Source organism: Lontra canadensis, unplaced genomic scaffold (genome assembly GCF_010015895.1).
Source record: "Lontra canadensis isolate GAN:19392208 unplaced genomic scaffold, GSC_riverotter_1.0 scaffold116, whole genome shotgun sequence".
In the NCBI taxonomy this organism is placed as follows: Eukaryota; Metazoa; Chordata; class Mammalia; order Carnivora; family Mustelidae; genus Lontra; species Lontra canadensis.
The window spans coordinates 4,073,620-4,089,495 of record NW_022631110.1 but is presented as its reverse complement, the minus strand read 5'-3'; the positions used below and the strand labels follow the sequence as shown (position 1 = coordinate 4,089,495).

Genomic DNA, 15,876 nt, shown 5'->3' with positions numbered 1-15,876 from the left:
CTGAAAGTAGGCGAGGCCCAGAAGCAGAGGCTGGGGCGAGGAAGGAGGGAGGAGCGAAGCGCGGTGGCCGGGGGCGTGTCTTCACAAGCCCCGCCCCCGGGTGCGCGCGGCGGCGGCGGCGGCAGCCGAGCCTCGCTCTGAGAGACAGGTATCGCTTAGGCGCCATGTTGTGAGCGGAAGTCGGGGAGCGCGCGGCCGCCGCTGTTCTGCTGGGAGCGGGCGCGGGAACCGGCGGGGGGGGGGGGGGGCGGAGCTGTAGTCCCGGCGGCGGAAGGAGGAGAGGAAGAAAGGGGCGAGACCGGGTGCCGGGCAGCGGCGCGAGGCTCTCGCTCGGCGTGCGGACATCTCCAGCTAGGCGCGCGGCGTTCGAGGGTCGGTGTAGGCGCCGAGCCCTCTCCCGGGCAGCCGGCGCTGGTGCTGCTACTGCCGCCGCCGCCGCTGCTGCTGTCGTGGGGCTCGGGCGGCGACAGAGCGGGGCCGGCCGTGGGGCGGGCGGGGAGGGAGGAGGCGGTGAAGGCGGCGGGCCGGGGGGGAAGATGCCGCTGGCGCAGCTGGCGGACCCGTGGCAGAAGATGGCTGTGGAGAGCCCGTCCGACAGCGCTGAGGTGAGTGCAGCCGGGCGGCCGGGGGCCGGCGCGCCCCTCCCCTCGCCCCCGCCGGCCAGCTCCCCTCCCTGGAGCTGGCCACTTGGCCCCTTCTTCTGCTCGCGTTTCCCCTCTGTCTGGGATTCCGGTTTGGGTAGTTGGGGTTGGTCTGTTTGCTCTTCTGTTCCACCCGCACCCTCACCTCCCCTCCCTCGCTCGGGGGGCTGTGGTGTGGTGGCGCGTGGGGTTTGGAGTGGGCGCTGGGGCTTTGCAAGAAGCCGATTTTAATCAACTTTGCGTGGGGGGGGAGCGGGAAGTGGAGCGGGGGCCGGAGAGGAGTTGAGAAGTTTGGCCCTGCCTGGTTGGGGGCTTCCCTGGACCCTGGCGACTTTGGGGTGTAAGAGAGGGATATGGATTGGGTTCAGTGGGGAGTAGGGACTCTCGAGTCCGGCCAGGGGCGGGAGTTGGTGCTGTGAGTCGGGTGCGTGGGGGCTGGAACGGCCCAAGGCAGGACTGGCGACCTGCAGGGGTTTCGGGAAGGGGTGCAGGACAGCCAGTGGTTTTTGCCAACCCCCAGTTTGTCTGCCGCAGCGGTTTCTGGTGGTGCAAAGGAGAAAGTGGAGGCTTGAGGTCCTCCCCCTCCCCCATTTCTTAGGTCGCTGAGCTCGAGGACCCGGTCCGTAGGAGCTTTAACTTGAGTTTCCTGTCCTTGGAGGTGAGAGGGTGATTTTCAAGGCCATCAGTAGCTGCCCTGAAAGGCTTTCAGGTTTTATTCCCCCAGGATCTATTAGGTGACCATCCCTGAGACACCTAATCAAGTGCCAAAAACCCAAACAGTATACCCAAAGACGGCAAAACAATTTCCCCGGGCACGGCACAGCATCGAGCTTTCGCAGCCGCCCCTGTCCCAGCACCAACTCGGGGTCTGCGAAAATAATCCAGGCAAGACCCATGCTAGGGCATCAGCGCTCCTCTCCGGAGTGGAAAATCAATTCCTGATGGTGGCATGTCCGTGATTCTCCCTTCTTGACTTTTTGCTGTCTTCTGTTCCCGCAGCGGACTTTGGGGGATTACAGGATGATAGGTTGCGTGTGTGTAATAGTGAGTGACCCCATTTCTGGAAAGCATGACTGAAACGCGGGGGTGGAATGGGGCAGGCTCTGATGAGTGGTGTACTTGGCGGCAGCCGCTGCCCTGCCGGCCTCCGCAGTGTGAGAGGTGGATAGGGTTACTGGTTACGTCAGTAAGACCGAGGCTCAGTTTGATCTGAGATGCGGGACACTTGCATTCCCGGGTATAATGGAGGGGGAGGGGGATCAGTTCAAATAGCTTTTCAGTTTTTTTCCTAGTCACCTCTACTGCTGTATAAAAATGTTTACTTGCTCTCCTTAACGTGAGCAGAGTTGTAATAGTGCTTACGGCTGGTACTTAGTATTTTGTGACTTGGATCATATTTTAAAAATCTAAACTAAACGGTACTGTATAATAGAAAAGATATTGATAGATTTTTTTTTCTAAATATTTTAAAAAGGAAATCACGGTTTTAAGACTAGCAGAATTACGTTTAAAATTGTGTTAGCCTGTTTAATAGTATAGATGTTTTATAAGAAAATTGAATTTAGAATGTTTAATCATCCTTTGAATGGATAGTGTGAAAATTAGTTTGCACATGGGCTCTTTCATTCATCTTTTTCTTCAGATTTTATTTGCATTAAATAATATAGCTAAAAGGTTTATAAAATAGGTTTTCAAATTGCTGACCTTGTGAAAAGAAATTGAATTTGCTTTGAGCCTGATTGTTACATGCAAACGGTAACATTTGCTACTCATAATCAGTCCACATTTCTGCTTGGCACGTATCAGTGTGTTAAAAAATCATTTTAAATTCCACCTTATCCTTTTTCTACATAGCATACATTTGAATAGGGAAGGCACAAAACTGATATTTATTTAGCACTTACTATATGCCAGATACTGTGGTACATGCTATTTCATTTTATCCTTTCTATGACCCAACGGAGTAGGATTGTGATCCTCATTATTACAGATTAAGAAACTGAATCTCCGAAGTTAAGGGCACAAAGATTATAAATAGTAAATGGCAGAGGCACAATTCAAAGCCGGGTGGGTATAATTCATGTGCTTTGCTTTATATTAGGGTAGCTGCTTCAAATCCTTTGTGGAAAAATTCACAGTATAAATAAATAAGCCAGTAGTTAGAGGTCGTGTATTTTTCAGAAACAGTTACAGTATTATAAGCAGTCTCACTTGTTAAAGCCTAGTTATTTCAGTTACTGTCATGGTTTCCAGAACCTGGCAGATAGGATTCCACAACTTGCCATTTTCAAAGAATTTTCTTGATATTTTGGTATAAGATATGTCACACAGAGCTGGTGTTGCGTGGATTAATTTTAAAAAGATCTTTTTAAATTACTTTTGGATATTTTGTTGCCTTTGGTGGTTCATCTGTTTCAAGTAAATTACTTCTGATACAATTTTGGAATTGAAGCTAGTAAGGAAAAGGTTGAGAATTTTCATTCAGAAGTCTAATATTGGACTTAGTATTATGCCTGCTATTATGCCATCTCCTCTCCAGTAAGGCCTTATCAGAAAGTAATTATATTTTACCAGAGTAAAATCATTTTTTGAAGGACATTTCCTTGAGTAAATACATCAAAATTTTTTCTCCCCAGACTAAAAGGTTTCAGAATTGGTCTCGATAGGAATTTTCATTTGTGGTCTCGTTCCTAGTAGATTGTGAAATCTTGAAAGTAGAGTCCTTTTTTCTCTGTGTTCTCAGCGCTTAACACAGTGCCTGGCGCATATATATCTTGGACCCAGTAGATGTCCACTGAATGAATTATGGTCAGGAATAGGGTGATTATCAATGTTATTTCTGTTCTTATCATTTTAATCTTACACTGAAATACGAGCAGTCTTTAAAAGACCTGAGTACCTCCCTGAAAGTACAGGCAGTTTCTTCATTCCTTTACATAGCCTTTCTGCTTTAAGACCTCACATGGGTCTCATGGTGCTCAAAACAAAAAACCCTTGTGGTTAACTCAAACATGGATCAGAACATGATAGGCTAGAACTAGGCCAAATGTTTAAAGAAGCAAATTTAGGATAATAAAGGAAGTACTATGTAAGCAGTCAAGGTTAGTACAAGATTAAAAACAAAATAGCGTGCTAAATTGTCCAGGTGAATTCACAACTCTTTAAGGAGTTATTTAAAGATGCTAATATGTTTTTGAGTAACTGACTGTTTAGAAAACAGGTATCAAGGAATTGTGACTATTCTGTAAATTTCTCGCCACTGCATTTACTGGATCATAAGCCTGACCTAAAATGACACTTTTTCTCAGTTTTCAGTAAAGGATAAATGATGGTAAATGTAAATAAGAACAATATTAATTGATTTAACCTTAATAAAATCGAGGTTATTTTTTGCTTTATAGAAATGTGCTGTATAAAAATAGCTACCTTGAATTCTTTTAAATAGCAAGTACCCATAATATATTAAAATATTAACTATGTAAATTTTTTTATAAAAAATGAGACCCTTGTGTTGGAAACCATCTTTAGTGGATATGCATCCATTTTTATCTTCAAAGATTATATTGGATTCTGTACTGTTTCTACAATATTGATATGAGGTTTCTTATTTTTATCTGCAGGGAAAAACATTTTGTTAAAGTATGATCATTGATTTTGAAAAAATGTTTTATTAAGTTTCTTCCTTTTCCTGTTTCATTTCTGCCACCTTTCAGGTTTTTTTCTTTCCCCCAAGTGAAGATCTGAGGAGAGGACAGGTATTGTTACATGTCAACTGTCAATAGTAACTGTGACACATTACTGAACACTTCACTGTTAGTGATTATGATATAAGATGTCAGTTTTTGTTAAACTAAAATTTAGGGAAGTTTGCTTTATTTTGGCAGCTCTTCCTGTACGTACTGGATTGATCCAAAATGTGAAACTTCTTTGGTACATTTAAATTAAGATAAAGGGATAAACTTAAAGAAACGAGTATAGGCAGACTCTGCCTTTTCTTTAGTATGTTTCTGGAAATCACAATGAGTATATTCTACTTTTATTTAAGGAGAGTGGCATAACTGGGATGTGCACTCTCAACCAAGGATGCGATAATCAGTAATTATAGATCAAAAATATAGCAGATCATTTATCAGAAGTCTGAATTGCAGAACTGTAAAGATTTTTTTAAAAATGTATCACACATTGAAACATTCATACCATTGTGATCATTGACAAGATTTGCTCTAGAGTTCCATACTCAGGGACATGTGATATAACAGGCTGTGAATGTTGGATGATGTCAAGGGCACCAGTTTCCCAATGCAGACTGGATTCTTTAGACCCAGTGATTCAGATTACAGTGTACAACAGTGACATCTTGGTGGTCTCTTGGTAATGCATGAGTGTGATAGAGCTCAGTTGTTTATGTGTTTTGGTGGATAACAAGTTTTAAAGCATTGGAATGCAATTGTGCAAATCTATATATTATATATGCAGTTCCCCAATTCACATAATAGAAAATAAAAACAACCAACTGCATTTTTATACTTGGCATTAAATATCTCCCTCTACCCCACTTCAGATTTGATATAGTTTCCTATATCATTATCTGGAACAATTAGCAGATCTCATATATTCCAGTTTATCAATTTAATACCAAACAACATAAAACCAAAGTAAAACAGCTGTAAATGTTAGTTGTTGTAAAATGTGTAGAGTTAAAAACAACAACAACAACAAATATATGCATTTTCTGAAGCAGATTCAGGATGAAATGTATCCATATAAGACATAACTATTATTTTATACATTTGGCCTATTTTAAGCAAATACATTAGTTACTACCAATCAAATATTTCAGTTTTACTTATCTTCTTAAAATTTAGAAGGTACTTTTTTAGATAATTTTGATGTATGGGGAAGTGTTAAAGAATATAAGCTTTGGAGCCATAAAGACCTGTGTTTGAGTCCTGGCTCTGCCACTTAATAACTTAGTAATCTTATACAAGTTGTTTAATGTCTCTATGCTTCAACATTCTAATCTGTAAAATAGGAATGAAATAGTATCTACCTCATAGGGTTGTGGTGAGAATTAAGTGAAATGATAATATATGTAAAGTATGTGGTTTGCTGCATGGTTTCAGTGTCTAATAAATAATATAATGAATCATCTCTCTAATAGAATTGTCTGGGGGAAGCTCTGTGTTTTTCCTCTGGAGTAATTTTTTTCAGAATCAAGCAGAACAATTAAAAATTACTTGTTTGATCTGTTTAAACAGAGCCATTATTATATCTGAATATAATTGTAAGGGTAAGGTGAATGCAGATCTCTTGAATCTTGTCTCCCTTTTTGTATTGTTCCCCTCTTCAATATCATCTATAAAGGGGAAAACAGATAAAGAACATTTGAAGAATACGTGTGGAAGAAGGAAGAAAGGAAACATTGGTCAATTTGGGAGGCATCTCACAGTCCATAGCATGTGATTATTTAGCAGTGTTTTTTTTCCTCTTAGTGGTATATAAGATAGTATATTTCATACATGATAGCATCTTACGATTGATGAAACCTGATGTATCCTGGATGTCAACTTCTTGAAGGAAGTCTCCCCTTGAAGAAATGGATAAAATCAATATATAGTGTTAATAAGTAGAATTTTAATTTACTTTCTAAAACATACCAAAACAAAATGTGCACACCTTTTTATATTTTAGGATCAGTTCTATTAATTTCACTTTTAGAGACAGAAATTAGTATGGCACACCCTCCCCATTACTCTAAACACATTTGTTTTGCTTATTTGAATATGCCACGAGTAACTGGATTTTCCTGTCCAAAAATAGACTCCTTTGGATTTGATATTTTATGTGGTATTTGTACTTCAAGAATTTGAAATAGGATATACAGTATTTTTAACAGAGAAGTCTCTGGACATGTTAAAGGTGTATCTATCTATGCCCCAGGAACCATTTCTGCCATGCAAAAAAAAAAAAAAAAAAACAAAGGAGCATGACATAATCAAATAAATTTGGGAATTACAGAGTTAAACAGTATTTGACCAATGTCTTTACCTCATAACTTCTTAGCATTTTTAAGGCGATATTATACATGATGAATCTGCAAAAAGGATATAGCCCACAGCATTTGAGACTTGATGTCAGAACCCTTTTTTCGGGGCACCTGGGTGGCTCAGTGGGTTAAAGCCTCTGCCTTCGGCTCAGGTCATGATCCCAGGGTCCTGGGATCGAGCCCCACATCGGGCTCTCTGCTCCGCAGGGAACCTGCTCCCTCTCTCTCTCTCTGCCTGCCTCTCTGCCTACTTGTGATCTCTGTCTATCAAATAAATAAATAAAATCTTAGAAAAAAAAAAAGAATCCTTTTTTCATGAACCATCTATTGAAGTCTCAAAGGACACAAGTGTTTTGCAGAACAGTTTGAGCAGTCTGATAACTATAGTAACATGATCCAGTATTGCCTGCAATTGAGCTGTTACATTTAATTGACTGTATCAAAGCTTTTTTTTTTTTTTTTGACAGAGAGAGAGATCATAGGTAGGTAGAGAGAGGAGGAAGCAGGCTCCCCACTGAGCAGAGAGCCTGATATGGGGCTCAATCCTAGGACCCTGGGATCATGACCTGAGCCAAAGGCAGAGGCTTTAACCCACTGAGCCACCCAGGTGCCCCAAAGCTTTTTTCTTTATCAAGAGTTTTTGTTTCATTTTGAATTGAAATCTTTTAAAATGTATGATTTTCCATCTTATAATAGACTAAACCTTTAAATATAATTTAAATGAAAGTTTTAGATAACTTTTTATCCCATATTCTGAAAATTAATTGTTGTATTCTACCTTAATATCAAACTATTTGCCCCTATTAAGTGGCCCCTGCATTGACTTGCTCTGTAACTTACATTTCAAATTCATAATTATTACAAACTCTCTTATCATTTGGCGATTTGATGCTGCCATCAGTCTGTCTGTCTCTCTCCCACTCTCCTTTTTAAACTAATTGCTTCTAACTTGCAGTTACTAGAAAACAACTAGGGTGAGTGATATATTGATGCAGTCATTTTTAACTTGGGAACCTTGTTACTCCATCTTAAAAAACAGTTTCCATTTGCAGCCTACCAAATAATGCAAAATAGCATCCTCACCCTTTTTGTGATCTCTGCCCATCATATACACATACCTCTGGGGTCAGGGGTATTTGGACATATTACCTACTAATAAACAGTGTTTTATGCTTCAGCATAACATTGACCAAATCGCTCAGTCACTGGCATTACCTGCTGTGCATATTTACCTTCCTTTCTGGAAGGTGTCAACTAGAAAGGAATGTGAATAAGCTAAAGAACAGGGGGCTATAAGACAGAAAGCTAGCCTACTGTCCCACCTGGAGTCAGGTCTCCACATTGTCTTTTGGAGTTTTTTGGTGGGATTTTTTTTTCCCATGAGATAGGTCTAGTTTCCTGACTGTTAGCTACCCTATATTTATATGTAAATCCAAAAGCTCTTTCATACCTCCTGTCATTCTTTTCCTCTATTAGTATAAATAGAATTACAGCGGTAGCATAACTTAAATCAGATTTCCTGACCTTAGCTAATATACCCATGGTATCTTACATACCTAGTTATGTTTAATCCACCATGTAAATTGATTTTTATAATCTTCTGTATAAAATGATCTTGTCTTCAAACTTGACCTGGTCATCTAGGTTTCTGTGAGCTTGCCTCTAATCCTGTGGTCCACAAAGCTTGTTATAGGAAACTTGGTTCAGTTATTTGACATGTGTTAGAAGCAGATGTCAAATGATAGCCTGAAGCAAAAGATGATATTGATGTAATAGGTTGAAGTGCATCCCACATACAGTGTTTTGGGAGAAAACTTCTCTCCAGAAATCTTGTAGGACCTGTACTAAAAACCTCAGTTACTCAGAATGTTGTTTCAATTTTTACATTTAGGAGCCTGAAAACAATATAAAATAATAGGAAAGGTTGACTTTAAAATAAAAACCAAACACCATAACTTCTAAATCGGCATCATTCAGTAACCACTAGCTACATGTGGCTATGAAGCACTAGAAATGTGATTAGTTTGAATGAGGAACTGAATTTTAAATTTAATTTTAATTATTTTATATTTAAAAAGTCACCTGTGGCTATTGGCTACCACATTGAACAGCACAGTTCTAAAGGTTATAGGATTATTATAATTTGGACTTTTTCTATACCAGTGTTTTTCAGCTCTACCTTCTATTATTTGTATTTTTAAATCAATAGGCTAAAGCCTTTTCTAAATGAAAAAAATACTGTGTTTTTTCAAATTAAATGTAAATTAGCTTTGTCTTGTTCCTCACCTACCCTGAAGATTTTTTATAAGCCCTACTACATGGTATGTGCCCTTCAAATCACCATTCTGCACTTTCTATAGTTTTGCTAGTTTTATAGTAACATTCCTCATTCAAGTGATAACCCCAAGCACTGGGGAAATTTAGCTATCAAAAAATGTTGCATTTTGTTAATTATAATGCGCTAATTAATACTAGAAAAATGGATTGCTGCATCTTGTAGATAAACATTTACTGAATGCCCTCTCTGACTAGATACTGCTATAATCAACTTGAGTGAGGTAGACATAATTCTTCTCAACCTACAGATGAGGAAACTGAAGCCTAGAAAGGTTAAAGAAGCTGTTCATGGTTGTACCACTAGTTATTAGAGGATGTAGGATTCAAACCCAAGTCTCAGATTGCAAATTCCATTGACTTTCTGCTAGACTGCCATGCTTGAGTTGAGAACAGCATGTGGGTGACTCATTCTAGATGAAATCTCCTACAGGGGAAAAGGTTCTCAGTGGTTTGCATGAGAATATATTTTTATGGGAATGTACAGGTAGATTTAGAAAAGTGAAATTGATTCAACTCTTTCCAAATACATTGAGTTAAATAGGCTTTTGTGAGCGAGCCTGAAAAACAGCATTTGTGACATTGTATGAGAAAATGTTTTGGAATTTCTAAACGGCTGTCTTACAAATATTTGAAACAAAAACTATAGTATTTAGAAAAGGGGTGGGGGTGCTGTCCAGATATTAGTTAACATCTCTTCATATAGAAGTCCCTAGGTATGTGTTTGGGTAACTGTGCTCTGTTTTTGAATTGCTCCTCATTAAATCATTACCTCTTTATATTTGCATCTCTTCAGAAAACTCTATTTGATACTCCCTCAAAGTGTCAGAGAATAGGATCTTACTCAACCTGAAAAAGTTACCATTTATCTTGCTATAGTATAAGAAAAGGAAATTGTTGAAAGTTTACATGATCCTTGGTGGGATTTTTCCCTCTTTTTTTTTTTTTTACCTGTTAGGTTAAATAGCCCTAATCTTTTTTAAAAAATTGAGATATGATTTACATACCACAAATTCCCTCTTATAAAGTATACAATTTAGTGGGTTTTAGTATATTCACAAGGTTCTGCAACCATCACCACTATCTAATTCCAGAACATTTTCATCACCCCAAAAATAAATCCCATCCTCATTAGCAGTCAGTCCCTATTCCTTCTTTCCCCCAGCCCCTGGCAACCAATAATATACCTTCTCTCTATATTTGCCTATTCTGGACATTGGATATTAATGGAATCATATAATATATGGCCTTTGTGTGTGATATCATTCATTTAACAATGTTTTCAAAGTTCATCCATGTTATAGCATGTATTAGTGCTTCCTTTTTATGGCTGAGGAATAATCTGATGTATGGATGTACCACATTTTGTTTATACATTTGTCAGTTCGTGGACATTGGGGTTGTTTCTACTTTTTGACTATGGTGAATAATGCTGCTATGAAAATTTTGTATCAAGTTTTTTTGAACATAAGTTTTCAGTTTTCTTGGGTATACACCTAGGTGTGGAATTGCTGTGTCATGGTAAGTCTATGTTTAATATTTAATATTTTGAATTACCGACAAATTGTTTTCCAACTTGCTTAAACCGTTTTATATTCCCACCAGCAATGTATGAGGGTTCCAGTTTCTCCATATTCTCATCAACATTTGTTACTGTCCTTTTCATTATAGCCATTGTAGTGTGTGTAAGAAGTGGTATCTCATTGTTATTTTGATTTGCGTTTCCCTTATATCTAAGGATGTTAAGGAACTTTTCGTGTTCTTATTGTCTATTTGTATACATAATTAATTCTTGTGCTTATTTTTTACTGATTTGGAGACTTAAGTGGAGTTTTTGCATTAATGCTTTTAATAGAAGATCCTTTCTATGTTATATTGTGTACAAATCTTCCTTGACTTAAATAGGATTATGTTCCATCATAAGTTGGAAATGCATTTATTACACCTAACATACCGAACATCATGGCTTAGCATAGCTTACCTTTAACATGCTCAGCATTTACGTTAGCCTATAGTCAGGCAAAATCATCTAACACGAAGTATATTTTATAACAAAGTATTGGATATCACATGGAATTTATTGCATACTGTACTGAAAGTGAAAAACAGAATGGCTTTAAGTGTATTGGTTGTTTATCCTCATGGTCACATGGCTGACTGTGAACTGCCATTCCTTGCCACTGCCCAGAATCATGACAGTGTATCATACCAACATATTGCTAGCCTAAGAAAAGATAAAAATTCAAAGTGTGGTTTTTACAGGATGAAATTAAATAATCACTTTTGCACCATTGTCAGATCGAAAAATTTTAAGTTAAACCATCATAAGTCAGGGACTGTCTACATAGTTCTTCAGAAAACTTAGTTTTAATCTGTGCTTTCAAAAGATTTTTTTCTTTTTATATGTGATAAATTTAAAGCTTTTCCTAGAACACTGATTTTCCAACTGGGTCAGAAGAGCCCTGTGTTCTATGGAGATACGTTATGTTACCTCATCACCCGGACCACCTCTTTCCCCAGCCAGAGCGGAGTTTCTAGAGGAACACAACAAAGAAGTAATGTTAATTATAGAAAATTATAGCAAGAAAGCAAAAATCAAAGCAATGATATTTTTCATTACAGTCTCCTCAGTGTTAGACTATTCTATAGTTTATTTAAAGCAAGTGTACAGGAAATAATTGAAAATCAATCAAAACCACAGGTATCGATTCTCAGAAATTAAATACTAGTCAATAGATAAATGAATTCTTTTCAAGAATCCATTTCTTAAGTGAGATATACAGGTGTTTCATTTAAAGAAGTAGGAAGATGCAAAACAAAGTATGTTTGCCTCCTTTCCTTCAAGTTCCTGCTGGCTATTGGTATAAGCAGTAAGGGGGGAATTACTTGAAGAGAGAAATGTCACAGACAAATTAAAAATAAGATTTCCCGGGGCACCTGGCTGGCTAAGTCAGTGGAACATGTGACTCTTGATCTCAAGGTCATGAGCTCAAGCCCCATGTTGGGTGTGGAGCCTACTTTAAAAAAAGAAAAAAAGGATTTCCTTTGGATTATAAAAAAAAAAGCTCATAAATGAGGGTTTTTTTTTAAAGATTTTATTTATTTATTAGAGGGAGAGAGAATGTGAGCGAGTGTGAGAAAGAGCGCACTGGGAGGGGGGAGGGGAGAGGGAAAGGGAGGAGCAGGCTGTCTTCTGAGCAGGGAGCCCAACATAGGGCTCCATCCCAAGACCCTGGTATCATGCATGACCTGAGCTGAAGGCAAATGTTCAATTGACTGAGCCACCCAGGCACCCCTGTAAATGAGTTTTAAAGTGGACTTTTCCCCCTGGCTGTTCTGAGCATGTAAAGTATATTACTAGGTGATGATGAATGAAATAGGATTATTTCCTTTGGAATATTATAGTTTAAAAGTACTGAGGTAGACAGGCAGTTAAAATAACATGAAGCAAGCTAAATTAGCCAGGAATGTTACAAACAGATATAATTGGAACTTTAGAAGAAAATTATGATCTATAATGTTATAGCATTTTCCATAGTGCATTTTTAAGCATAGTGTGGAAGATTAGAAAGTAAATATTACTACCCTGACACCCAGTAAAGTTCCCTTTAAAACACACATACACACAGAAAGCAAATAAATGTTATTTTCTTCCTTTTTAAAAAAGATTTTATTTATTTGACAGAGGGCAAGCACAAGTAGGGGGAACAGCAGGCAGAGGGAGAAGTGGGCTCCACCCTGAATAGGCAGCCTGATGTGGGGCTTGATCCCAGGACCCCAGGATCATGACCTGAGCCAAAGGCAGATGCTTAATGACTGAGCCACCCAGGCACTCCTAAATGTTATTTTCTTTTTTTTTTAAGGTTTTTATTTATTTAATTGAGAGAGAATGAGAGCGAGAGAGAGCATGAGAGGGAAGAGGGTCAGAGAAGCAGGCTCCCCACCAAGTAGGGAGCCTGATGCATGACTCAATCCTAGGACTCTAGGATCGTGACCTGAGACGAAGACAGTTGCTTACCCAACTGAGCCACCCAGGCTCCCCCTAAATGTTATTTTCAACATAAAAATTAATCACTTGGAGGAGATCTCTGGTTTTGTCAAGTTGGAGGAGCCCTATTCCTCCTAGGTCCTCTTTTACAACTAAAACTCCTTAGACAAAAACGCATCAAACAGGTACAGGAACATTGTGAAAGATGGAAAGAAGAAGGGAGACTCCCTACAGACTTTGGGACTCAAGGAATGACACAAATAGTGAGTTCCTTGGTGGTTTTTTTTTTATTGCCTCCCATATATCTTTGTCAGGTCCTGTAAAAGCCTCCAAGCTGAACCACCAATAGACACAGTGAATGAGGAAAGGGTAGCCTAACAATAGTAAATTTTTTTGACGTACTCACCCTACTGTAGCCAAGCACCATAGAAAAACCCCACCTTACTCCAAAGAAGCAAGTGGCAGTGTTTGAATTCCTCCACTCACTGATGTTGGCTGTGCAGATCAAGGCCCTAATCTCCCATTGCCTGCCTAGCAAAAGCAGAGAGCACTTTGATTTTCCCCTGCTGGGTGGTTTTGGCAGGTTGAGCAGAAATCTGATCTTTCCATCCCTCACCCCATGCCACCACCTGCAGAAGGAGGTGATGATCTCACTAAGGTAGTGTCAGTGCGGTCCAGGAGACAGTTGAGTGTCCATCCCAATCTGGAAGCAGTGAAACTTACCAAGGTGGTGTGAGGCTGGGGTAGTCTCCACTAAACCTCACCTTGCCCTCTGTCAGTTAGGAGCTGAGCTTACACCTTCACTTAAAATAACAAGGCAGAGCAAGATTGGTTAGAGGTGGGCTAGTCAACTCTGCTTCACTTCTTTACTGATGTCATTGGGGCCCAGTGGGCAGCTGAGCCTCACTGCCTCGCATCTGGCATCTGCAAGGTAGAACAAAATGTTGGATGGCAGGGCTGGTTGGCAGTCCACTTCCCCTTCTTCCCTTCCCTGTTTGTTGGACCCTTAAGGAAGCTGAGCTTTCCACTGTACCTTATAGCAGCAAAGCAGTACAAGTCAGCCCTCTGCTTTCTCTCTCCCTATTGGCAGTGTGATTGATCAGGTAGATGAGCTTGTACCCCTACTCAGAGGCAGTGTGATGGTGCAGCTTGGTGTCCCACTTCCACTGATACCAAAAGTGGAGCTGAACTTCCATCTCAGTGCTGTTCAAAAAAGCAAGAGTAATTGTTCCACTTTTGCCAGGATGGTGTCAGTGGGCCCAGCAGGAAGCTGAACATACATTCACCTTGCTCTTATACTACATTTCACCGAGTAGACTGCCTGCTAAAAAATGATTAGGGGCGCCTGGGTGGCTCAGTGGGTTAAAGCCTCTGCCTTCGGCTCAGGTCATGATCCCAGGGTCCTGGGATCGAGCCCCACATTGGGCTCTCTGCTCAGTGGGGAGCCTGCCTCCTCCTCTCTCTCTCTCTCTCTCTCTCTCTGCCTGCCTCTCTGCCTACTGGTGATCTCTGTCTGTCAAATAAATAAAATCTTAAAAAAATGATTAAACAGGATCCAGGGTTTTCTCTCCAAAATTGTCCATTATACAGTTGAAGATCACTGTGTTAGGAACCTGGAAAATGACAACATGAATGAGAAAAAAGTCAACAGCTACCAACACAAAGATGCTTCGGATGTTGGAATTATCTGACAAGGGTTTTAAAGCATCCATCACAAAAATGCTTCCATGAGCAATCATAAACACATTTGAAACAAATTAAAAAATTATCTTAGAAAAGATATAAAACAGAATATGGAAACTTTTAGAACTGAAAGATACAGTAACTGAAATAAATTTACTTAATGGGCTTACTAGAAGAGTGGGGATAACAGGAAAGAGTAGTTTTGAAGATAGAGCAACAGAAATTACCTAATTTGAACAACAGAGGGGAAAAAATGAAATGACAAAAAAAAAGAGCCCTAGGAGCCTGGGGAATATTAAGAAGAGATTTAACATCAATGTCACCATAGTCCAGAAAGTGGAGAAAAAGGGTGGGCCTGAAGAAATAATGGCCTAAACATGCCCCGTTTGACAAAAGACAAAATCTACAGATTCATGAAACTGAACCCCAAACAAGATAAACCCAAAGTAATCCAGGCCCAGACACCTCAGAATCAAACCTTTGAAAATGAGAACTTGTTTAATGGGTTTGGAGTTTCAATTTTGCAAGATGAAAATGTTTTGGTGATTGATTACTCAATAGTGTCAATATATTTGACACACTGAACTGTACACTAAAAAGTGTTTAAATTGGCAAATTTTATGTTGTATTATACCACAATTTTTTAAAAATTTGTAATTAAACTAAAAGCAAAGCAAAGAATCTTGAAAGCAGCTGAAGAGAAATGAACTATTACGTATAAGGGAACAATGATTCAAATGACAGCAGATACTACATTAGAAACTATGGAAGCCAGAAGCAAATGGCACCATTTTTCCGAATGCTAAAAGAAAAGAACTGTCAACCCAGAATTCTATACCCACCAAAAATATTCTTCAGGAATGAAGGTGCATTCAAAATAGTCTCAAATTTGTCTATATATTTGTCAGAGTCTTTTCAGACCCTGAAATAATTACTACAGATAGTTCTTCAAGCAAAAAAGTAATTTTAGAAGAAGGATCTGGAATATCAAGAATAAAGGAATAGTATGAATTATACAGTCTTTTCCAGAAAATAGAAGAGGAAACACTTCATAACTCACTTTATGAGGTCAGTATTACCCTGAAACAAAGACCTAAAGACTATAGAAAAGAAGGCTATAGACCAGTATCCCTCAAGAGCATAAACATAGAATCTTCAACAAAATATTAGCAAAAGAAATCAAG

General features: G+C 39.3%; 1 protein-coding gene across 5 annotated transcripts in view; it reads left to right on the top strand.

The window, feature by feature from the left end:
• The first annotated feature begins 230 nt into the window (after positions 1-230).
• RPS6KA3 (ribosomal protein S6 kinase A3) overlaps positions 231-15,876 on the top strand; it is a 110,456-nt gene continuing 94,810 nt past the window's right edge. For 3 of the 5 annotated variants that reach the window (XM_032840819.1, XM_032840818.1, XM_032840817.1), the window contains exon 1: positions 521-605. Coding sequence is in view for 2 of the 5 variants with exons in the window: in XM_032840814.1 (XP_032696705.1) it covers positions 537-605; positions 4,355-4,396 (111 nt within the window). In the remaining 3 variants the exon portion in view is untranslated. Of the gene's footprint in view, positions 606-4,354; positions 4,397-15,876 lie in introns of all 5 variants that reach the window. The other 2 variants (XM_032840814.1, XM_032840815.1) reach the window with 2 other exon arrangements.